The 25734-nt window shown below is 39.2% G+C and overlaps 2 protein-coding genes across 6 annotated transcripts in view; both read left to right on the top strand.

Annotated features, from left to right (window-relative positions):
- Window positions 1–9924, top strand: part of PPP4R3A (protein phosphatase 4 regulatory subunit 3A) — a 32806-nt gene extending 22882 nt beyond the window's left edge. For all 4 annotated transcript variants that reach the window (XM_083379487.1, XM_083379489.1, XM_083379488.1 and 1 more), the window contains 4 exons: window positions 1109–1251; window positions 2007–2197; window positions 4179–4405; window positions 9106–9924. In XM_083379487.1, the coding sequence (XP_083235613.1) occupies window positions 1109–1251; window positions 2007–2197; window positions 4179–4405; window positions 9106–9204 (660 nt within the window). In that variant the 3' untranslated portion in view covers window positions 9205–9924. The remainder of the gene's footprint in view (window positions 1–1108; window positions 1252–2006; window positions 2198–4178; window positions 4406–9105) is intronic.
- Window positions 9925–18570: 8646 nt separating this feature from the next.
- The window catches only part of CCDC88C (coiled-coil domain containing 88C), a 102315-nt gene continuing 95151 nt past the window's right edge, over window positions 18571–25734 (top strand). For both annotated transcript variants that reach the window (XM_083350205.1, XM_083350206.1), the window contains exons 1-2: window positions 18571–19308; window positions 21739–21839. In XM_083350205.1, the coding sequence (XP_083206331.1) occupies window positions 19249–19308; window positions 21739–21839 (161 nt within the window). In that variant the 5' untranslated portion in view covers window positions 18571–19248. The remainder of the gene's footprint in view (window positions 19309–21738; window positions 21840–25734) is intronic.

A 25734-nucleotide genomic window follows, 5' to 3' on the forward strand; every position in this document is an offset into this window, starting at 1 on the left:
GAACTGAAGTCTTTGAAAAGTACATTTTCTTTTATTGTCTTATGGAATGACCACAAGACCATGCTATAAGTTTATCAAGTTCCTTAAACATTGAATTATTTAAAAATGGGTCTCAAGACTACCTGAAGCTCATAAAACAGTCACATTCCTCTGTATCCAGTAGGTCCAGTCTGATGAATCTTCATGTAATTCCATGAATTTTAATTTTACCAAATTAGAAATTACCCTGTCAGTGGAATGTAGATGGAATGAAGATAATTCTGATCTAGTACCTCTTCTTCTGATCATCACTGACATACTAGCAAATAACGATATTTAAGATAGAGGCTTATACTTTTTTTAAAAAAAAATACTTGTATTACCAGTTCTAGAGGACAAGTTTGATGTAGTAGTTAAAGGTTCTGGGTTAAAAGTGGGGAGATCTCTGTTGAGTGGTTTTGGACCAGTCATTTTCTCTCAGCCCTAGCTTGGAAAGTGGAAAACCATCCCTGAAGATACTGACAAAACCACTTATAAAAATATTGCAAAGAGAACTCTAGGTCTGTCTTTGTAGCCACCAGGAGTCAGAATTGATTCAGATGGCTGTAATAAAACCTTTATCACTTGTGTTAAAAATGATACTTTGAAGCCTAGATGTTTTGAGCAAAAATAAAATGAACAAGAAGCAATTTTATAAAATTTGATGGACGTTCTTTAGTCCACCATGTTATTACTATGAATTGGGGCCATGGGCTCTTTTCTGCCTCCACAAATAGCACTGGTTTATTTGATTTTATGTTGCCATGACATCCAGATGTAGCATGTTGGATTCTTTCAAATAATTTGTTTTAAATTTCTTTTTTCAATTTGTTCTGCTTGAAAGAATTACAAAATGCTAAGATTAAATGACAAAATACCAAGGTAAATAGACAGTTTACAACTATTCTACTTCAGTGCAGTAGACCAGCTTTTTTTTTGCAGTGATAATTATGTTAATGTGGCTTATCTGTTATATACATGAAAAACTATCTGACTTATGAACAGATCAAATATGCTCTATTATATGTTTTTGAGCAAAATTGTATAGTTTTTAACATTTTAAATGGATTAAAATAACTTTGTTTTCCAGGAAGACATAAAATCCTTAACAGCTCATGTAATTGAAAATTATTGGAAGGCACTAGAAGATGTAGATTATGTACAGACTTTCAAAGGTTTGAAATTACGTTATGAGCAACAAAGGGAAAGACAAGATAATCCCAAACTTGACAGGTTAGTGCACTCTGAAATTATTATATCTTTGCCTATTGAAAATTTATTGAAAAATAGAAGAAGATTCATAGTCCAGTTATTGAAATGTCTTTTCTATGGACAGTCGAATGATCATTTATTTTGAAACGGCAAGAATGAGAATGGTGTAATACATCCATTGAGACTACTGGGAGTTGGATTTATGTAATGCTGAAACTGGAATTATCTTAATCTGATCACAATTAGGCTTACTGACTTAGGAGAATCTTTGTTTCTTGTTGTATAAAAATAATTCAGGGTTGATCTACAAAATTTTAAACATATATTACAAATCAACACATGCAAAATATAGCTGAAGTGCTTTATTTTTGAATAACTGTATGTTTCCGTGCGCTTTTGGCGTCTAGTCATGCCGGCCACATGACCACGGAGACATCCTCGGACAAGCGCTGGCTCTTCGGCTTTGAAACGGAGATGAGCACCGGCCCCTAGAGTCGGAAACAACTAGCATGCATGTGCGGGGGAACCTTTACCTTTTACCTTTTATGTTTGTGCAATGGCTAAGTAATTAGGTTAGAAATGATAATGTGCCACGTTAACACATAAGCACCTTCTCTTTTTCATTAATGACTGCACATCTAGAATTAGTTTTTGGGAAAATGTATTAAAGTAGTGAAGTATGTTCTAGAAATATTAGAGAATTAGGATTCAGCATGATACTCATTTTTGGCAGTGTACATATATTATAACCTCATTACAAAATCATCCTTTTCTAGCATGCGATCCATCTTAAGAAACCATAGATACAGAAGGGATGCAAGGACCTTGGAGGATGAGGAAGAAATGTGGTTTAACACTGATGAAGATGATATGGAAGATGGGGAGGTAGTAGTGCCACCCGCTGATAAAAGTAAAAATGATGAAGATATTATGGATCCTATAAGTAAATTTATGGAAAGAAAAAAATGTAAGTAACTTAGGGGAACATGTTACTAGTTGCCAGCTTGTCCCCATCACTAATCCCCCTGGCCAACATGAGGTAGAAAAAAGCAGGTAAGCTGCAAGGAGAGGGAGGCTTCAGTAGTTAGAAAAGCCTTTAGATCATTTGGAGGACCTGTGTCTGCTGTTATTTCACCCCATTTCACAAGATAAGACAGGGTAGTTATGCTCCAGAGATCTGTGCTTTTCAAACTTGATAACTTCAGGATGTGTGGCCTTGTAATTCACAGAATTCCCCAGCCAGCAACAACTTCTGTTGTTCAGTCCCTGTGTCCGATTTTTCATGACTTCATGAACCATAGCGTGCCAGGCCCCCTTGTCCTCCACTGTCTCTTGGAATTTGCCCAAATTTATGTTCACTGTGTCAATGATCTAACCATCTCATCCTCTGTTGTCCCCTTCTCAATGTCTTTTCCATTGAGTCCTCTCATCTCATTTGGTGGTCAAAGTATTTCAGCTTCAGCTTCAGTATCAGTCCTTCCAAATAGTCAGTGTTGATTTCCTTTAGGATTGACTGATTTGATCTTCATACGGTCCAAGGGATTCTCGAGAATCTTCTCCAACACCACAATTAAAAAGCAACCAATTAACTACTAGGGTTATGTTTCTAGCACAGGTCTCTCCCTGCTTTTCCTCTGTTGCCCTTTATTGTGATTACAACTTCTATTATTAGCAGAGGGATAGAATCAAGATATGTGAAGTGTTAATACCACATTACAATGTCTTGGTAAGACCACACTTGGAATATTGCCTTCAATTTTGGTCACACGATATAAAAAGATGTTGAGACTCTAGAAAGAGTGCAGAGAAGAGCAACAAAGATGATTAGGGGACTGGAGGCTACGAAGAATGGTTGCAGGAATTGGATATGTCTAGTTTAATGAACAGAAGGACCAGACAGCAGCAGTGTTTCAATATCTCAGGGATTGCCACAAAGAAGAGCGGGCCAAACTATTCTGAAAAATCACCTGAAGGCAGGACAAGAAGCAAAGTATGGAAACTAATCAAGAAGAGAAGCTAGAACTAAGGAGAAATTTCTTGACAGAACAGTTAATCAGTGGAAAGAGTTGCCTCCAGAAGTTATGGTGCTCCAACACTGGAGATTTTTAAGAGGAGATTAGACAGCCATTTGTCTGAAACGATACAGGATTTCCTGCTTCAGCAGGGGATTGGATTAGAAGACCTCCAAAATCCCTTCCAACTCTGCTATTCTGTTATACTGTTGTTGAAAAGATTATTGTAATCTAATTCCAACTTGGGTTTATTATTTTTACATCTGGTTATGGCACACTGTTCAATCATAAAAGCACATTAGCAAGAAAAACGTGTCTGAGTTAAATTTACCTGACTCTGTTTTTGGATAATAAATAGATATTGATGTTATCAATATAATAGATAAATAGCTATTGTCTATCTACAGACAGAATAACTATTGTATTTATTCAGCAATTCTTCTGTGAGTCAGTTTCAGCAATGAATAAGATATAAATTTGTAATAAATGAAAGTAATGCAAAACATATCAGTAGTCAGCAGCAGTGCATAAAGCAGGTAAAAAGGGAATAATTAAATCTTTACAGCAGAGCTAAAATTTAGTCAGTTAAAATTCAAAGATTTAAAAAGCTTTGGAAAAATTAAAAACCTGCATCTAGTACTGAAAAATAATATAAAAAAATTGCTAGGCAAGCCATTCCACTGAAGAATATTGTTACCTACTTGGTAAATGTGTATCTCTGTATTAGTTGTTACTTATACTTAGTCACAACTACATAATGTATGTAGTAATGCGTAGGTACAGGTAACAACTAATGTTCTTTCCATTTGAGAGAAAGGTGGTGATAAAATGTCTTTGAAATAAGCAGAGATACTTCAGTAATTTGATCAGATTATATCTTTATCTAATTTGCTTAATAGTCCAACTTGTTACAGCTGTGTTTGTTTTACATTCTAGTTAAAGAAAGTGAAGAAAAGGAGGTCCTTCTGAAAACTAACATTTCTGGTCGCCAGAGTCCAAGTTTTAAACTTTCCTTCTCAAGTGGTACAAAGACTAACCTCACCAGCCAATCATCAGCAAGTAATTTGCCTGGGTCTCCTGGATCTCCAGGATCTCCTGGGTCACCAGGATCTCCTGGATCAGTTTCTAAAAGCACATCTCAGATGGCAGCTATAACTACAAAGGTACTTTTTTTCCTTTAATCTGATTGTGCCTCAGTGTTATATTTTCAATATTATTCAATCAATCTACACAGTGCAAATAAAATTTGCCATTTATTCAAATAGAGTTTGTGATTTTCTCTCTCTATTATATCTGCTTAACAATAAAGGGATAAAATAATTATTGTTATTTTGTGTCTAGTTCCCCTTTATTGCTTTTTATTATCGACTTTTGGAAATGTAAAGAATAATTTACATTTGCATCTCCAGCCCTGGTCCCAGCCCGTTCAGAACCAGGCTGTGGAAGTGGTGGGCAAGCGCTTAAGCACAAAGCTGCATTTGTGAAAGTGGCTCATGTGCATGCGAAACCATCCCTCTCCCTCCTGCCAAAAAGGTTGGGAACCGCTGGAATAATTGATAGAAATTAATCTAGTAATGATTAAGAGATTGGGGTCAGGGCTCTCTTTTAACATGATGGTTAAAATGCATACTTTAGAAAACGGATACAGAAGAGCAGTTCCCCTGAGGATGCTGCGTGAAAACTGCCTTCCAATTTACCTTCTCCCCTCCGTTCTTCAATTGCCAAATTATCAGAGATGTTGAGACTAATCTATACTTCTCTTGAGATAAATTGCTTCATCTTTGCTTTGGCTTTCCCATATATCTTCATCTACAATAAAGCATTTAAAGAATTATGAACTCTTACTGGGGAACATGAAATCAAATTGAAAATCATTAGCTTTCCCAATGGGCCTATAGCTATTAAATCTTTTGAGGAATGTGACAAATGTAATAATAAGCTGGCATCTATGGATGGGCACTCAAATGTGCCTTTCATATCAAATATTTGACAAAACATTTCAGACATTTCTTATCAATAAATTACTAGAACTTTCATGGAAAATTGGTTTCCTGATAGCAGTCTTAACCCTTTGGTTGAATCAGTCTTATTGGTTAGTAGTTCAACAAGAGCACTGTAACTTTCCTGTTGAAGTTATGAAACTCTTTCATAAAAGTTAAGGCCAATGTAATTTTTCCATCCCATTCAATGTATCTAGGAGTGACCTTTCCATTCTCTCAAGATACACTGGCTTACTTTGTAGTTTGGACTGTATGTCTCCACTGGTTTTGGCATTTATTCATTTGTTCTTGAAGACTTAACAGTTTCACCTAAGTGTATCTGCCCATACAATCAGATCGGCTAGAGTAGATATATTCTACATTCCTTCTCTTGAACGTTGATATCTTGTGGCACTTAGGAATCACTTTTTCCCCACAGTAGTTCCTCCCTTGGGGAACACCCTTTCCCTTGAGATCTGGCAATCCTCTATCTTCTTGAACTTCTAGAAAGTTGTAATGAGTTGGCTCTTTCCTCAAGTACTAGAATACAATAAATTTGGACTTGATGTAAAAAAAACCTATATTTGTCACACTCAGTTTTTAGGACAACATGTTGTGAATAGCATTCATTTAATAATAAAGGCAAGAGAAAAAACTAAGAAATAAATATTCCGAGTTTGCCTTACCTGAGTGCTAAAGAGACAACATTGTATGTTTTAATAAGTGGATAAACTCAGATTAGACAGAACATAAAGCAGAGTACCAATTCATAATCTTTAAATTTCAGGCACATTTTTTAATATATTTTATTATTTTTTACAATAACCACCTTTAGTGCTTAGTGTTGTCTGGGTTCATATATTTAAAAACAATAATTATTAATTTCTATAATTGATCAAATGTTAGTTGATAATATATTTCGATCCTCTCTTCTTCCCATAATATTCTGCTTTTGTCTACATTAAACAAATATAATTCTTAATACTTTCAATACATACTGAGTTGGGTATAAACATTTTTTAGTATTTATACATATAACAATGTCAACATATAACATCTTTTCTAATCCGCCTATGTTTCAATTGTATTTATAGAAGTCATCTTATTAAATCATTATATGTCTTGTTTTCAAGATTTTTTATTTAAGCTTAATTTCCCCTCAGTATTGAAACCACTCTTATCAGTCATAATTTTCTCAAAATTCATTACCTTTGAATATCCAAATTTTTCATATACACTGTGTCAATATTTTTATATTTATTATTATTATTTACATATTATAAAAGTATTATACTACTTATATATCTTATCCCTCTTACTATAAGGCCCCTTTATGCCCAAGCTTTGTCTATTCTTTTAACCATGTTCAAACAATTATGTAATCATATAACATACCATCTAGCAATCTTATTATAGGGCTTCTTTACATCCAAACTTTATATTTTTTAACCATATTCAAACAAGTGTTTAGTCATATAGTATTCCATCTGGTAAGTTGAATCATATCTCTTAAATCTATTTCTAATCTTCTTCCTTTGCCAGGTCGCTTTCCAAATCAGTAGGTTTAGCTTGGCAGATTGTATTTTTGTAGATACTGTTGGAGATAAAGAACAAATTAAGTAGAATATTCGCTTTTTGTCTCCCACGCTTTAATGATTCTCCTGACAGCTCTTTAATCCATTTTATTAAAAAAAAATTTGTCCTCAAGTTTGTTTTGAAGTCCTGGAAGGTAAAACATCTTTTTTGTTTCCTTTGTTGTAGCAAAATTTTGCAGATTTTCGTTTGTTTGTATTAAGTTGTAGTTCTTTTCATTTGTAGCTTCCATATTTAAGTCATTTTCCGCTGATTTGTATTATATTGTCCGATCTATTTGTTCATTCTTTATCGTCATTTTTTGATTGTTTAATTGTGAGTTTAGGTTAGAGATATGTTCATTTATGTTATCAAAGTTGTTTTTAATTTTGCCATGATTTAAGACGATTGTCATTTGAATCTGTGGCAGCATTGCATATATTTTCTCCAGGAATGTATTTGCTTTGTCTTGAGTCATAGTTCCTGCAGATCTCTGATATTCCACGCTAGGGTCTTCAGCAGGAGGTGTTAGGTGTGGCTTTCTGTCACTTTTAGATATACAACATCCATTTTGTCTCCCTCTTCTAAGTAGTTTTTCACCAGTATCATAGTCTCCTTAATTAGCTTTATCAAACAACCAAAATCTTGTGTAGTTCTTACCTTTATATATGGTTTTTGTAATCCAATATGTTTCCAATTATCAAAGCACCACTAAAAACAGTATTTTGTAACAGTTCTTTTCAGGGGTCTTATAATTATCAGCCAGCCAAGATTTCAGTCCAAAGTGTTTAACCACCTGAAAGCTTTCCAGTAACTTCCCCTTTAGAAGATTAACAAAAGGCCAAGGTTTTTCTTTTTCTGCAAACAGTTCTTAAACTTAAAAAAGCAGCTCAGTGTGTTTATAATCCCAGAAGGTCAACAATTTCTAAACATATATAATTTCACTCTGTAGTAGATAGCCCAATGCTTTGTTTCCAGATGTTTTTTGCTATCTCTGGGCGTCTTGCCAAATTCTGAGTAAATGCACTATAGTTTTCTCTAATCCTCCACTAGGTATCAGTAGCTGTTCATTTTCCAGCTTTTAAAGCAAAGAGTTGTTGTTATTACTATTAAAGGTAAAGGTTCCCCCACACATGCGTGCTAGTCGTTGCCAACTCTAGGGGCTGGTGCTCATCTCCGTTTCAAAGCCAAAGAGCCAGCATTTGTCCGAGGGCGTCTCCATGGTCATGTGGCCGTCATGACTAGATGCCAAAGGTGCACGGAACGCTGTTACCTTCCCACCGTAGTGATCCCTATTTTTCTACTTGCATTTTTACATGCTTTCAAACTGCTAGGTTGGCAGAAGCTGGGACAAGTAACAGGCGCTCACTCTGCTACACGGCACTCGGGATTCGACCCGCCAAACTGCCGATCTTCTGATCAACAAGCTCAGCATCCTAACCCACTAAGCCACCGTGTCCCTATTACTATTATATAATTTCATCAATACTTTTTCAGATATGGAATTTTAAGAGTTTTCTTAGTTTTCAAATTTATCCAAACTGTAGTATTTTTAACCTCATTTCAATATATTTTTGTTCCCCATGAGAGTTTAATTCACGACTTCCGTCTACGGGAGGGTGTGGACGTAGTCCCCTTCCATCTCAATTTGGGAGGATTTTTGCTTCTTGGGAAACTTTTCCAGGAAATCAGATACAAAATAGGAGAGAGAAGATGAATTCCTCAACTAGTTTCAAACACATTCACAGTTGTTCTGGTTACTGCCTTTGGACTTCGGCTGCAAGTAGCTTGAGCTGCTCACCGAGGTGTAGCCAGCCTTTCTCCTGTCTGGTTAGAGGGCTTCCCCCAGATCAAGCGGGACAACTGCCGTTGTTCCTAGATCATCTTTCTTCGTTGCCTCTCTGGGGCGACTTTAGACCCATTTAGGGTCCCCTGGCAGGGCGAAAGCAGCCATGGGGTGCGGAACTCGCTCTACGGCGCAAAACCGGAAGTCCTAAATTTCAGGCACCTTAACTCCTTACAAATCACCTAAACATTTCTTAGTTGTAATAATGATAAAGCCATTTAAATAGTTCATGCATTAATATTACTTGGTGGTAGTTCAGTATATTCATAATTTGTAATTTAAATACTGTAAACTTTTAAGTATTGTAAATATAATTTAAATATATTGTAATTAAATATTGTAAATAATGTGTTTTACAATATTTATCAAAGTACTATAGTTCTACATGAAACAGTGCATTTAATTGGTAAATTAAATTTGTGAATGAAACTCAGTTCAATTTACAAATGATTTTTCATTTTTTCAGAGAGGACTAGTTGGGCTTGTAGACTATCCTGATGATGATGAGGAAGAGGATGAAGAAAATCTACCTTTGACACAGAAAGCAAAGCTAGAGTCTTCATAATGACAAGTATGAAGACCAGTATCGATTACAATACAAACTAGGTTTCCGGTTTTCCAGAGTGGGAAGTCCATGTTATAAAAATAAAAATAAACTCATTACTGTGTATAACACAGATCAACTTTAAAACAGATTTCTGCTAATCAGTGCCAATTTGGCGGAGCAGAAGAGGAAATACTACGCTTTATGGAAAAACATGCCTTTGACCTCTCCAGCTTGGACCACACATTGCCCTTTTCTCAGGGAAGGAAATGGAAAATACAACGCCAACAGGGCAGGAGTTTTGATGGTGGAATTCTGGATTGGCTGTTCAGTTGTTACAATCAAATTATGATTTCTTGGACCATGTACGAGATTTTGAAGAAAAGGCTTTTCTGCCATAATTCTTCATTAGCTAAGAATGCCAGCAGTTTCTTTATATAAAGAGACCTGCCTTTAAAACCACACATTCTGAACATTTTAGTCAAACTACAACAGATTTTAAAAAAACTTTTTTGGGGAGGGCTCAACATGTTTCCTCTTTTTTTAATCTGTTCCCTTTTGCCCTTTAAACTGCAGATTTTTGTTTGGAGAAGAGGGATATATCTGTCCCTTAATTAAAAGATTGAATGGAATTCTAGATGTCACTTTTATGTCATAATTTTATTTTTATTTTGCCCCGAGTGTATGCTTGGTTGTTGAGTATATATTTGGGACCATTAAAATTTTTTGATGTAATATAATCTCACTGTTGTGCTGGTACCTGTTTCACATGTGTAATTCTGTTCTACATCACATTTCCTAATGTGTTTAGAATTTTATGGGAGATGGTATAGTTTTTATTGAAAAAGAGCAAATTAATCTTGCCACAGTGAGCATACAAAAGCAATACTATTTTGTGACTAAATATTTTATATTAAACTTTACATCATCAACTGTCTTGAAACAATTCAGGGAAATAGGTTGATTTTTTTTACCAGAAAAATAATTTTAAGTAATCTATAAATATGAAATTAGTATTCCAAAGAGATTTTGAAATTTCTTAACTCGGAACATACTGGTATGTTTAAATTCAATTTAAAGTGGTTATCAAGAGTACAGTCATACTAACATTTGAATTTTGAAAATAAAAAAATAAAATTAAGGACTACAGCATTAGTGGTATTTTTTAAAAAGTGATTCCCTTTGGAATACCAGTTTTAATGTTGCACTATTCTGGGCTTATAACATTTTTATGAGAATTCAGTTAAACTCATTCTTGGGGGGAAAAGTAAGTTATTCAGGAGAGGTAATAGCTATCATTGCCTTAACTGCATACTAGACTAATAGCCCAATTACAAGAACTGTTATACAGATTTTATTTGAATGCATTTACTATCCTAGTCATCAAAATACATCAATTTTTCTGTAAAAGTACAGGTTTCAAGTATGATTTATATCCAGTTTCCTCATTTCTTCACAGATTAGAAGATTTATTCATTAGGTTAAAACTTCACATAAAATTCCAATGCCCAAGTATTGTGCTGTACAAAATTGTCTTAGTTTTTTTTAGATGTAGTAGCTGCTCAGTTTAGGTATATAATACAGTTCTCCAACAATCTACCAGGGAATAGGGAGACATGCATATTATTGCTTTTAGTGATTTACTATCCATACCATGGTTAATTGTGAGTTACGGTTGATGGCAAGTACAGGACTGCAGTTGCTGCTAAATTGATTTCTTCCTAATTTTATCTACTCAATAACAATCATCTTGTTGTCCTCATGAGATACTTACATACAGATCAGGAAGCTATGCTATGGTCAAAACATGGTGAAACAGACTGGTTCCAGATTGGCAGAGGAGGATGACATGTCTCTTCCCCTTATTTATTCAACTTACATGCTGAAGCTGGATTGGAAGATGAACATTGCATGCAATTTAAATGGGCGTGAATTAGACTACCAATGCCTATGTTTCTCCATCAATGATGCTGTCCTTATCTCAACCTTAGCCCAACATTTAGGTAGTCTTATGTCAAATCTTTACATTCCAGAAAATAAGTAGTTTCCTGCTTCTTCACAGAGCAAGGAATATAAACTTTATTTAATTACATCTCCCTCCAAGGAGACCACACCAGCTTTGAAAATCATTGAGAGATTCTTAGGACAGAATACAGATAATCCTCGTTTATCAAACACATTTGGGACTGGCAGTTCCATTGCTAAGTACCACAGTTGCCAAGCAAAAAAAACCCCATACGATCGTACTGGATTTATGACATTGGCCAGAATATAGGATCATGTGGCATCAGGCTCTTCTATATTTTTAACAAGAGTTACATTATTTCAGAAACTACTTTTTTGGTTTCCCCCCAATTCCTACTTCTAATTTAAATCTACAAAATGCTTAAGAAAAAGGTTGAAACCAGTTGCAAATAGTGCTTGCCCACTGATTACATGGTTATATGTATAAACGACAAAATATATCAACTACAAAATAAACCAGCTTTATTTTTATAAATAGTAATCAGTTCATAATCTGGCCTGTGTTTCCAGCAATGTAGTTTTTGAAAAGCTTTTTTTGCAGATTTAAACATTTACTTTAAAAAAAGCTACGGTTTCTTCATGCTTGTAAATCATCAAGAAACATTTTGTGTGTTTTCTTTTTAAATTCTGAGAATGGCAGGACTTGCCATCCCTTTAGTTTTGCCCAGTCATTTTTTAAAACCAAAATACTTTTACCATCCCCCTAGTAAATAACTTCTAGAAATGTATGAGCAGGGAACCTTTGTTGATGCTTGGAATGGTTGCTGAGAGACAGTCAAAGGCAGGCAATTACGGTACTTTGTGGACAATCGGCATTTGGTATATTTGAAATGTTTTCACACAGGAAATTCCACTCAATTCCACAACTGTTTGAATATGCCCAGGGAAACAGCAATACTAAATCATCCACATCTAGAGTTAAGAAATCTTCAGTGAAAAAATGTTACCAGTAAATGGCAGGAAAGCAATACAGAAAACTCTTTGCTTTTAATTTTTCAGACTTTCTGATTTGAAACAGCATTAATGAAGCTTGAATGAAATGTTAATTTTAAAAAAGGGAACAACTGATTTAAAAAAAAATGGTGGATACCACTGTTGTGTTGCACATACAGTAACTTTCTTCAAATCAGAAAACTTAACGGTTCAATCCTATACAGGTCTACAAGTAAGGTCCATGGTGCATAGTAGAATTTATTTCAAGGTAACTATGCTGATTTGAGTGGTCCTTGGTGCTCTCTGAGCTTGGTTGTTTTCTTACAGATGTTTCATTACCCAAACTAGGTAACATCATCAATGCTAGTTTTTGCTAGCACTGATGGTGTTACCTAGTTTGGGTAATGAAACGTCTGCAAGAAAACAACCAAGCTCAGAGAGCACCAAAGACCCCTCATTTCAACCTTGAGCTACAAATATTCTCCTTTATTGCTCTGACGATTTTCTTGAGGTTTAATAAAATGTACCCTGTAATGTTTCCGGATGGTTGATCCCCAGTCTAAGTTGAACTAGTGTGTTAGCAGTTTACTTGAATTCTCTTTATATGCACAATTGTGCATATATTAGGTTCTCAGTTGGTTCTGAACAATGGCTTAATGGTACATCAAACTAAAAAGATACATTCTCACATCTAAGTAATTATTTATACTCGACATAAATAAGTAATCATTTATACTCTGTATAAATAACTAATCATTTCTTTATATATATATGGTGTACAAGGGCTAACAGCATGACAAATAACAAAAACACAAGCCAGCAAAGGCAGTGATGAAAGTGCTACAGTTAAAATGTGTTTGTTAAAAGCAAACATTTAATGTAACAAAGCAACCATTCAGAACAGAGTAAGCAAATACTTACTGAAACTGTTTACTCAGCTGCAAGAAATGCCTATTTTCAATCTTGGGTGAGGGGTGGGGATGTTTGCATCTCTTTTGTATTATGTGTGTTTTGTTTTGAAATTCCCCATTTACTATGGTCACTAGGATATTTTTTCTGACAACCACTAGATGGTGCAAATATACTATTGCAGGGTCTTTTTAGTTACTGTAAAATGCAGTATATTGCCTTTTGTAAGCTAAATCACCATGTTTAAAGCTTCAGTTTCATGATGTTTTAGTTTTTAAGACAGCAGAATTATATTTGCATCAAAGTTGGTAGAAACTATGTATAAAATCGAACCACTTGGTATATCGCCACCAAGCCCAAATGTTTATGCCATATAATTTTTCACTCTTTCAAATTTCTCCTGATGTTCTTTCTAACCAGGAACAAAAAAGACTAAATAAAATTCATAGAGACTATTATTAATCTGCAGGAAAAAAATTGAAAATTATCCACCCTTATTTAACAACTTTTTTCTGAAACATGGAGAAATGTCAAATAATGTCATCAAAGAAACAACATTGCTTGTTTAAAGGGGAGGAGAAATGGAAGAAAGAAAAATTGATGCAGTATGCTTGAGGGATACCTCTCATATGTACGCTTAAACCTATTACCAGGGGTCTTCAAACTTGGCCCCTTTATGACTTGTGGACTTCAACTCCCAGAATTCCTCAGCCACACTGAAGTCCACAAGTCATAAAAGGGCCAAGTTTGAAGACCCCTGCCTAATACAGTGCCTGCCAAACTTAAGTTCCTGCCCCATTTATGCAACTCACAATGCTAAATAGCAATGTGGTAAAAGCAGTGGCCCTTTCCTGCTTTTCTATGCTCTGCAAAACAATAATTTATAAAACTATGCCGTGGGGGGGAGTTCCTTCTTTTAAAAAATGTCAGTTCCACCAATCAAAACTAAGCATAACCTTGAAAATAAGGCAAACAATTAGCTGATAATACCTCATCACAGTCCACTTGTATATACAGGCATTTCCTGATGGTCAATTAGACTACAGTTTCCAAAGCTGTAACTATTTCCGGATATGCATACACAATAGTGCCTCTGAAATGTTAGAAGTCTGGCTGTTTCACTGCACTTATGGAAAATAATGCAGATTCAAACTCCCAACACTACTGACTTGGCAAAACATGTTCAGGGTCAGGACTATATAAACAAAGTGACTTCTTATTTGATTAGCATGTATTTATTAAGAGAAGAAAAATACACTCTTCTCAGCTTCCAGTAACAAATTACCCACCTTTTCAGTACATAGCTTCCCCCAAATGCCTTTACTCCATCTTTTAAAATCTTTTTTTTTCAGTCAAACTATATTGCTCAACCGTGGCAACTTGAAGAAGTGTGGACTTCAACTCCCAGAATTCCCCAGCCAGCATGCGGGATACCAGGTGTTGGGGGAGGAGCAGAGCTTTGTGCTAGTCGTGACACCTTATTTTTTAAGCTCTTGTCTACAGGCATCTGGCAAGATATTACAGTAATTAAAAATATGTCAAATGAATATACTTTTAATCTATGCTATATTCCTATTAAATCAAAATATCTTTTGAAAACGTTTGTAACAAATCCACTGGGTGGATTGTGATTTATACAGTAACGGTAAAAGCATTTGTTTGTGGGAATACTGGGAGCTGAAGCCTACCTATCTTAAACTTGGCAAGTTTGAGAAGCTTTTATCTAAGTTTTCAAAAGTGCAATTAATACATCTCTGTTCTTATCAGCTAATTTTAAGGGAGAGGTCACAAAGAAGGACAAAATAGGGAACATTTGAACTGTATCCCAACAACCAATAAGTCAAACACTGATTGAACTTCCCTGTTACCGTATTTTCCGGCGTATAAGACGACCCCCCAACTTTTGAGAAGATTTTCAGGGGTTCAAAAGTCGTCTTATACGCCGGAAAATACGGTAATTGTTATGCTTCCAAAGGTTAAACATCTCAGTGAAAAGAAAATTGGAAAGGACTTTCTTCCTACTGAAATATCTGGGCAATCATAGATAGTTAACTCATCCTCATGTCCTCCAGATGTGTGAAGATTATACCTCTTACTTAAACAATATGTTCATTAACTCTGCTGACTGGAATGATGAGTTTGGGCTGAAGGCTGCCCTAGACCAGGGCTTTTCAACCTTTTCACCCATTGTACCACTTTTAGGATATGGCAACATCTGAGTACCACCAGTCGCCTAGCAAGGTGTCAAAAACTTGATGATCAAAAAAAAAAGGAAAAAAAGTTCGCTTAGTGACTATTCGAAGTTACAATGCCACTGAAAAAAGTGCCCCCCAAGCCACAGCCGAGCAAGACACCTGCCTTGCCACCCAGCCGCACTCTTCCTCCTGTCCGAGGTTTTCATTGTGAGCATTTCTGTTGAGGATTGGTAGCAGGGGTGGGGGGGTTGGTTTTTATTTTCCCCCCTCAGCTGGGTGGTTGCAGCAGGTTTTGGCCAATTCTCATGACCCTGGGACACTGTGACTGTCATAAATATGAATCAGTTGCCAAGCATCTGAATGTAAATCACAAGACCCTGGAGATGCTGCAACATTCCAGCTGATCGGCGCTTCTTCTGGGCTCAGCAGAAGCACCAGGATCAGTGCTGCTTTCCAGCTGGAGCCTGGCGCTGATCCTGGCGCTTCCGCTGAGCCCTGACAGCCCTGCAGCTTCAGCCATCTCTCACTCAGGCTTGTGCAGTGCTGCCACCGGTTCAGCTCATTCCCTTCCCCCGCTACCACTTTTCTAGTATGGTCGCGTACCACCTGCTAGGTGCCAATGTACCACAGGTGGTACCCATACCACTGGTTGAAAAGTCCTGCCCTAGACAAGCTTCTATTTTTAGCACCAATATTCTTCTCAGCAGTACCAGAGTAGTAAAAAGAATGAGTTCATACAACATACTAAGTTAAAAGTAAGTGAGCTGTTTATAGCTCAGTTATTTAATTTAGTAAACCAATGTTAACTATCCTGTGTTTGAGCAAATGTAATCCTTGTGATCTACTATGTAGGTGTGGGGAAATATGACAGATGTTCTAAACCACTAACACTAGTCTTATCAAGCTTTATAAGAGCACTTTATTTGTAGTTGTCAATTTACAAGGATTAAAGCAGACATGTCAAACTCGCGACGTCACATGATGTCGCGCAACGTATCAGAGCCTTTTCACCATTGCCGGCAATGGGGTGGGTACGGCTTCTGGATGACACATCCGGCCCACGGGCTGGCAGTTTGACACCCCTGGATTAAAGCAAAGCATCAATGGCAGTATTTCTTAATCTTAGTCACTTGAAGATGTGTGGACTTTAACTCCCAGAATTCCCATGCTAGGGAATTCCGGGAGTTGGCCACATCTTCAAATAGTCAAAACTGAGAAACTCTGATCTATGGTATGATATAGAACTTGCATGTAATTGACTTTTCAATTAAAAGGACTGTCCGTTTGAGTTCTAAAAGAGATAATCTAGTTACTTTGCTTCAGCTAAATCTATTAAGACCTCATAAATATATTTGCTAGACTGTGTTTCTATCATATCCTAACCATAAGCTAATTTATATTTGTTGCATGAAGCAACTTCATTGTTTGATTCTGTGTATTACTCAGATCCGGACATTTGATTTCTACAACAATCCATCTCAACAAGTGACTCTGGGCAGCATATGTCAAACATAAATTTGTATTACTACCATAAATCACAAGGGAGTGAGTGTATTGTGTGAACATAACCACGATTATCCCTTTTTGCATATTAGTCTCAATTTCTTCTATTAGCTGGCTGTCTGACTGAAATGTGAATCTTACCACTCCCATAGAAGATAGGTAGCAGCAGGTAATAGTAGTACATTCTATATTAACAAGAAGAAAGCAAGTTATTGAGACACTTTTATATGTTTTTGTTACTGAAAAACGGTTTCTGGAGATAATAACTACCACTAGGAGAACGCTTCACTGAAGATAGCAAAAAAAGCCAAGACAACCGGATGTTGTCTTTATGGTTCCCACCACTAAGAGCTCCAGTCTCAGTAACAGGTATAGTCCCCGTTCTCCATCACCCTCCCTAAATTTCTTCCCAGGACTGTGAGTTTAACTCCTCTACCTATCTAAATGATCACTTGCCCATTTCCTCCCCCTTCCCCCCCCCCTTTTCTGCTTTGGACGTTTTTTGGCATCAGTTCATGTTTAAACACAATAGGGAAGCCCAAAGCCTGTTAGCAAAGGCCCTCAGAAGAAAAACACAGAAGAAAAACATCCTGGAGCGCCAAAGGAAGACACGGGACGGCGGGGGGGGGGGGGGCGATGTTTCTTCTGCCGTGGTGGGTCTCTTTCCACCCCCCACCCACCCACCCACCGCCCGTCCCTTCAGGCACAGAGGAGCTCGTTTCTTTCCTCTCCGGACAGAGCGGACACCCCCAGCGAGGCCCAGCCGTCAGAGGTGCCAGCCAAGGAGGCTGCACTTCCTTCACCGCCATGGCAAGCTCGGTGGCACCCACGCTCTTTTCTGCTCTTGAGGCAAAGCTCTCTCTTTGTGTGTGTGTGTGTGTGTGTGCGCAGTTGTGCTTGTTGTTAGCTGCGAAGCCGTGGTGACCCCATGGACAATGTTCCTCCTGTTAGACAACTACTTAGACATGAGCCAGAGGGTGCAGCAGCCACCAAAAAAGCCAATGCAATCCTAGGCTGCATTAATAGAGGAATAGAATCAAGATCATGTGAAGTGTTAGGTGTTGTTGTTGTTGTTGTTAGTTGCGAAGTCGTGTCCGACCCATCGTGACCCCACGGACAACGTTCCTCCAGGCCTTCCCGTCCTCTACCATCTTCTGGAGTCCCTTGAAACTCAACGCCTACTGCTTCGGCGACTCCATCCAGCCACCTCATTCTCTGTCGTCCCCCTTCTTCTCTCGCCCTCAACCTTTCCCAGCATTAGGCTCTTCTCCGGCGAGTCCTTCCTACTCGAAAATGGCTGGTTCTGCCTAGGACTTGCCCGAACTTCTCCAGTCAGAGGGCTCCCAGGATCCCGTCGCACGCCGAAGATCAGAGCGGCTCCTCGATGCGAGACCCACAGTTCCTGTACACGCTTTGCCCCCCCCCCCGCGCGCTCCTCCTCTAAGGCAGCGTTTCCCAACCTTAGGAACTTGAAGATGCGTGGACTTCAACTCCCAGAATTCCCCAGCCAGCTATGCTGGCTGGGGAATTCTGGGAGTTGAAGTCCACGCATCTTCAAGTTCCTAAGGTTGGGAAACGCTGCTCTAAGGGCTTCATTAACGCCGAACACCTTTCCAGCCCAATTCGACTGCCATCAACTTCTTATTGGTCACTTCAAACTTTTCCCCCAGATTGTCATTTGCAACCCGCAACGTCGATCAACACGTTTTTCTTCACATCTCCCCCACACACACACCTCCCCGCGCATCCGACTCCTCCCGCTCGGCTCGGCTCGCTCTTCCCCCCCCCCACCCCTCCTTCCTCGTTTCCAACCTAAGAGAAAAGCGCGCGTCCTTCCTACAGGTAGTAGCTCTAAGCGCTCGGCCCATCCCATCGCCCTTGTAAGATGGGGGAGGAGGGGGAGCTGGAGCGCGGGAACGCGAAGCCCGGCGCGCCTTCGCTTCTTGCTTTCGACCTTTCCTGAGAGAGAAAGAGACAAAACTTCCGAGAGCTCGCTTTTACTCTTCGCAACGAAGTAGCAACTCTTGGGTGGCGGCGGCGGCGGCGGCGGCTGCGCTATTCGCCGCCACCGGAAAAATACTCGCGACGACGACGACGACCAGAAGCCAGAAAAGCGTTGCAAAAAAAAAAAAAAAAGCAGTTCCGTCCCGTTGCTACTCTCCGCTAGCCGACTCTACTCGGCCGTCGCCGACTCTACTCGGCCGTCTCCGCCTCACCCCTCGGCAGGTTGCGAACCGGCGGCGGCCTTTGGAAGAGAAAGTGAGGGCGGCGGACGGGAGGGCGCGCTGCTGGCGCGTCCCTCCCCACCCTCGCCTAGAGGGGAGGGGAAAGGAGATGAACCTCGCATTGTTCCCCTAGCAGGCGACTCCTTCTGGGCCGGGGGGGGGGGCTCCGCGCCTTTGTTCCCAGGCTGAGCGTCGCCCAGCCGCCGCCGCCGCCGCCGCCTCCGCCTCCGCCGGCTTTCGGATCCGAAACGAGCGCGGAGCTTCCCTGGGACAAGATGGAGGTGACCGTTTCCGAGCTCCTGGAACTCTTTCTGCAGAGCCCTTTGGTGACCTGGGTGAGTTCGCCAAACGGCCTTGGCCGTTTGCTTGAACCGTTTTTCTGGGCGGCGAAGGCAGGGCGGACGGAGCGCTTGGCTGCGGGGGGTGGGGTGGGAGGGAGAGAGAGAGAGAGAAAGTTTGGGATGGGATGCGCCTTCCCCTCGTGGCGCAGCGGGCCGGCCACCTGGCCAAGCGCGCTGGCTGGCCAGCCCAGGGGCCGGTGCGTCGAGTGGCAGGCTCTTGAGCGGCGACCGTCAAAAGGCGGCCGTGCCTTGGTTTTGCTGAGGCTTTTTTTCCCTCTGGGCTTCCGAGTTGGGGAGCAAGTTAGTTGGACGTGCTGCGCGGGGGCGGGGGGGAGGGAAACGGTTACTTCAGCGGAAATCAATTCGAAATCAATTGGTTTTCCCCCGACCGTAAGTTATATTGCCAATGCGATAAAATATCACTCGCTGGCAATGCTGGACTAGCCGGATCAAAAAGGGCAGAGAGCAAAGAGGTGTGTGTGTGTTGTTGGAAGGACCGCCTTTTGGTTCTGAAAGAAAGTAGTTTCTGTTTTCTTGGAGACCCGGCGGCAAGGTGTTAGGCACGGGATTAAAAGGAGGGGGTCTCACCACCACCACCCCCTTTTTTTTTTAACTAGATAGGCTTCTGCTTTCTAAATACGTGATTATATGAAACCTTTGTCGGGACAAATATTTCAATAAATGTACGAATCTTGTGTAAATCATTAATGATTTCGGGTTAGTCATTGCGTACATTGCACTTGGAACACTTTTGTAAGACTGTATGTGATTATAACTTCCTTTACGCTGCCTCCTGTACTGCAGTCTCTCCTTACCATAGAATGGTGGGTGTGCATGCATGCCTCCTCGTTGCACGTACGATTTTTATGTGCTATGTGCTAGCCACTTTGTAAAAGTTTTACTTGTACAGGTATATTCCTGCATTGCACCCACTTAGGAGGAAATGTTTCTGAGGTTAGTACTGGGATCCAGCACATTTTAAGGACACCATAGATTTTATAAAAGAAATTATTGAAATTGGTGGAGCAGATGGAAGGATGGTGAGGTGTGGATAGGCAATTAATTTTCAGGTGTTTATACAAAACTTGCACATTTGTAGGAGAGCGTAAATCAGTAGCATATGCTACATACGATGCCAGGCTTATAAATGTATATTACCTCTTCCTTTGATTTTAGCTAAACTTGAAAGTGCCTTTACCAAACCAGCACGGTCATGCCATGGGAAGACAGGAAAAATGCAATCCGAGGTGGTTTTATTTTAGCTCTGCTTTTTGCAGTCAAACTATATTACAGATTAAACCTGATTTTGCTACATGGTGCAGAAGTAATGATAATAGATTAATGAAATTCCCTTAAATAGTCCCAATAAAAATATACACAATACTGAATGAAGTAGCTAAGTGTGTTTTTCCTGGTTGTAGTTCTTCTTTGCAGGAAATTCTTACTCCAAAATTCAGTAATTTACCTGCAGTCTGACTTCTTGTTCCATGTTGTGACGTGTATAGATCCGGCCTCTATAGAATCTGATATGGAAGCTCTTAATAAAGTAACAGGAGCGAGATAAGGGTGTGCTGTGTTACAAAGTTACATTGGTAGAAACCAGACATGTTTGTATTTTAGCAGAATTGTTCTGCTTATAGTGGCTGACAAAAAAATCATGATAAACAGATTCTTTTTAAGGAGCAGTCTGTCGTGTTGGTCTGTGTTGAGAATTTAAATGAATTTAAAGATCTTGGAAGAAAACTCGATCTAGTTCAGATGAATTTTGAATGGATTTATAGCAGAGATAGAGAGTCAGTTTGGTATAGTGGTTCAGGCAGGCTTCAAAAATTGGGAGACTGTGAATTCTAGTTCCACCTTAGGCATGAAGCCACCTAGATAACTTTGGAGCAGTCACTTTCTCTCAGCTCTAGGAAGGTGCAATGGCAAACTACTCCTGAAAAACCTTGCCAAGAAAACTGCAGGGATATGTCTAGGCAGTCTCTGAGAATCAGACATAATTGAACTGAAGGGGGGAAAAACAGCAGAGATAATCATGGACATTTCTTTTTCTGTAAAAGAAATAGGAACGTTTTGTGTACCTTCACCTTATCTACTAGTACAGCTGCAGATATCATGGGTAAAATAGCAAGGAGAGTACACATTTCTGAATAGTCTGCTAAGTGGGATTCCTGTTCTATTATAGAAGGAGATGTGGGTTCTTCAGACCACTGTTAATAGCTGGGGAATGGATCCCTTGCGGCCTAACAGAACCAGGTTTTTTTTTGCCACCAATAGGAGTATGATAACCATTTTCATTATGAGTTTATAACCCTCAAATTATTCAAATGCATGTAAATACACAGTTTCCAAAACAAAATTAGAAAGTATGTTTAATCTTTGAAATGCATTTTCTAAAATGTTTTAATTTGTGTTTTCTGGCAGGTAAAAACATTTGGACTACCGGGGAGTGATAACGAAGACAAACTTGCAGTGTACATGAATCTAGCAGATGGAGTCTTCCTGAATAAAATAATGTTGCAAGTGTAAGTTGACCCAAAATGGCAAATCGCTTTTAAATTGTATAAAATATATTTGTATTGGAAATCATTGTTTCCATGCTAGATAATGTAGTGCTTTTACTTTTGGAAAATTTAATAAATAATCATTCCTAGCCTCTGTTTTTGAAGGGACGCGGTGGCTCAGTGGGTTAGGACGCTGAGCCTGTCGATCAGAAGGTCGGCAGTTTGGCGGGTCTAATCCCGAGTGCCGCGTAACAGAGTGAGCGCCTGTTACTCGTCCCAGCTTCTGCCAACCTAGCAGTTCGAAAGCACGTAAAAATGCAAGTAGAAAAATAGGGACCACTACGGTGGGAAGGTAACAGCCTTTGGCGTCTAGTCATGCCGGCCACATGACCACGGAGACGTCCTCGGACAAACGCTGGCTCTTCGGCTTTGAAACGGAGATGAGCACCGGCCCCTAGAGTTGGAAAACGACTAGCACGCATGTGCGGGGGAACCTTTACCTTTAGCCTATGTTTGGTTTTGGAACACTTTTTTGCTTTGTGTTATATATTTAAAAAAGAACAGCACAGAAAACATAATCTGTCATATTGTGCCAATTATTAAGCAAAAGGGAGCTTCTTGTTCCATAACATTAGAGCACATCCTGACATACACATGGTCTCTCTTGAAAATCTTAAATCCTCCAGTTAAAGATTTTTAGAAAACGGGCAGGGAAAGGTTTTCAACTGAAAGTTTGGAGAACAGTTGACACTTAACCTTTATTCCAAATCGGCCTCCAGAAACTTTAAACAGCTGCTCCCATTATTCCTGATTTGCTAATTGGGCTTATAGAAAATAGAAACTGAACGTTTTGGAGGTGTTCAGTTGTGAGAAAAACTGGTGCAGGTAATAATATGCCTGACGGTCATAAAACTAAGGTATAATTTAGAAGTTGGGAGTGGAGTCACATGTTTTTTGAAAATAATTCTTTAATATTTTAGATGGAAAAGCCCATTGATATTTACTTTCCCCGATTCGTGTATGTTAGAAATTGAGTACATAAAGGAGATCAGGACTCCTGTCTATCCCCAGGATAACTCTGAAAATTGAGCAGAGAGGGACAAAATTTGGAGTAGGAGAGAAAACAGTAAAATAAAGATTGAAGTTCAAAAATGGGCTAGATCCAGCTGGGAGCTGCAGTGCATCATTACCATTGAGGTGGCAGACTGCCTGTTGAGAATAGGCCCTCTACTTCCTTCTTCCTGGTCACATGACCAAGACGGGACTGTCCTTAAGGGATCATAAAGATTTTCATATGCCAGGCCTGCTTCCCTTATTATATTTAGCAAGTATATTTCACAGCTATGTAAGAAGTATCTTAAACCTTTTCATTTTAAGTTACATTATTTATCACCTGTTCCAAGCATAGAAATATCACAGATTACAAATTAACCTAAAATGGTAATGGATAAGAAATGGTAATGCCCAGGGTTAATTTAAATTTGTGCATAAGTCTTTATGTTTTAGCTCAGTGAAGCCTGACTGACCACATCTCTTCCTGTTGCAGAGTTTATGGCAGGATGAAACAAGGTCTTCCATTTGAAGTTTCATGATTGGGTTGAAACAGGCACTTTTCAAAGACTCTTAAGTCATATAGTTTTCTCAAGCTTGAGGTTTTCTTTAAAGATGTCCTTATTCTGTTCTTATTGCACAGTGATGCCCACCAATCTGAAAAGTTCATTGATTTCCAGAAATGAACTTTTTACACAGATGTGACGTGTGTTTAAAACTGGGACTGTTGGAGCAGCTCAACAAAGCTGGTTTTCTTCTTCCGTTACAGAGGGGATTTTTTTTTTAAAAAAATAGAACTGTGTTGGCAGAATGCCCAGTTGTGCCTCAAGATCAATGAAACTAAAACCTTTATTCAGTAGGGTTGGGTCTGTTAACACAAAACCAGAATGGTAGCATTTGTGTACAGTCCAATCTAGCTTCACTGTAAGGTGATCGTAGTGACGGTCTGTGACCTTTCTGGCAAGCTGTTCGGGCTTTTCAAAATGCTTATTTCTCCAGTGTAAAGCACAGGCTTACATTTCTTCTCTTCCTCATTTCTTTTCTGTGTCTGACCTTTTAAAATAAGAATAAAGCTTTTTTTCCCCCAGGGCAAACCTGTCTATTCTTAAGGTCTGTGATAAAAATTCAATATATTGTGTAGTCTTTTGCAAAGTTTGATAGCACATTTTGCAATTTTTTTTTAGAAAAGATATTTTCTTGGCATGTAGCTACACCCTGCGGTTTTCCTGTTGAGTCTCAATAAGTATTCTGATAAGTATTCTGACAGTTATTCAAGTTATGGTTGAATAACTATATTCTCTCATAGTTCAGATTATTCATCCATGTTATAGTGGAAAGCAGTAAAAAAAATTATCCCTCATCTAAGAAGTGCTACAGCTGAATGTTTAGCAAAAACCAAGTTAACCATTACTTAAGTCCTAAACGTGTGTGTGTGTGTGTGTGTGTGTGTGTGTGTGAGAGAGAGAGAGAGAGAGAGAGAGAGAGAGAGAGAAGGAGGAGGAAGGAGGATTGGCTAAAAGATCCAAGTATAGAATTCTTTTATCCATCATGATCATATTTGTTTGTTTGTTTTTTGAACTTATTTGCTGCCCAGTTAAAGTTGAATTATGCAGAATTTAGAGTTGTCTTTCCATATATTTTAAAGAAGTCCAGTAGATTGTAGAATATGCAAATTTCAGTTTTATGAGAATGAGGTTGAATGACTGGAGTGCTTGCATGAAGATGTATGGGTTTGTCTAACAGTAATGGGTTAGGCTTTAATTAAAATTTAATTAAGATAGAAAATTCAAAGTTACTTAAATGGAGTGGAGACTAATCAGATGTGGGTGTATGGTCTATCGTAGGGCTTTCCATCCAGTGGTACAGTTACCACCTATGGTACACTGGCACCTGGCAGGTGGTACGTGACCATCCTAGAAAAGTCGTAATGGGCGAGGGGAATGAGCTGAACCAGTGGCAGCACCGCACAAGCCTGAGAGAGAGATAGCTGGAACTGCAGGGCTGTCAGGGCTCAGTGGAAGCACCAGGATCAGCGTAGGGAAGCGCTGATCAGCTGGAATGTTGCAGCATCTCCAGGGTCTTGTTATTTACATTCAGATGCTTGGCAACTGATTCATATTTATGACAGTCACAGTGTCCCAGGGTCATGTGAAGTGACCAAAACCTGCTGCAACCACACAGCAGACGGGGAATAAAAACCAAACACCCCACCCCACCCCCGCTGCCAATCCTCAACAGAAATGCTCACAACAATGAAAACCTCGGACAGGAGGAAGAGTGCCGCCGGGTGGGAAGGCAGGTGTCTTGCTCGGCTGTGACTTGGGGGGCACTTTTTCCAGTGCCATTGTAACTTCAAACAGTCACTAAGTGAACTGTTGTAAGTCGAGGATTACCTGTACTTCACTTTTTTTCCTTTTTTTTTTTTTGGGTCATCAAGTTTTTGACACCTTGCTAGGCGACTGGTGGTACTCGGATGTTGCCATATCCTAAAAGTGGTACAATGGATGAAAAGGTTGAAAAGCCCTGCCAGGGGTGTCAATCTGCCGGATGCATCGTAGCAAAACCACGCCCACCCCATTGCGGCAATGGCAAAAAAGGTGCGATACATCGCAACACATCATGTGACGTTGCTAGTTTGACACCCCTGCTCTGGCAACATTTCCCGATGTTCCCACTTTAGAATTAGAATAATTCCTGATGATACTAATTACAGGTAGTCCTTGTTTAACAACCATTCACTCAGTGTCCAAAATTAACAACAGCGGTGAACAAATGGAATTGAAGCCCGATCATCAAAGTTGCGACTGTTGCAATGCACTGGCAGTCATGTGATCAAAATGTGGGCACTTGGCCCCTAGCCCGCATT

This window comes from Vipera ursinii (assembly GCF_947247035.1).
Source record: "Vipera ursinii genome assembly, chromosome: 1".
Taxonomy (NCBI): domain Eukaryota; kingdom Metazoa; phylum Chordata; class Lepidosauria; order Squamata; family Viperidae; genus Vipera; species Vipera ursinii.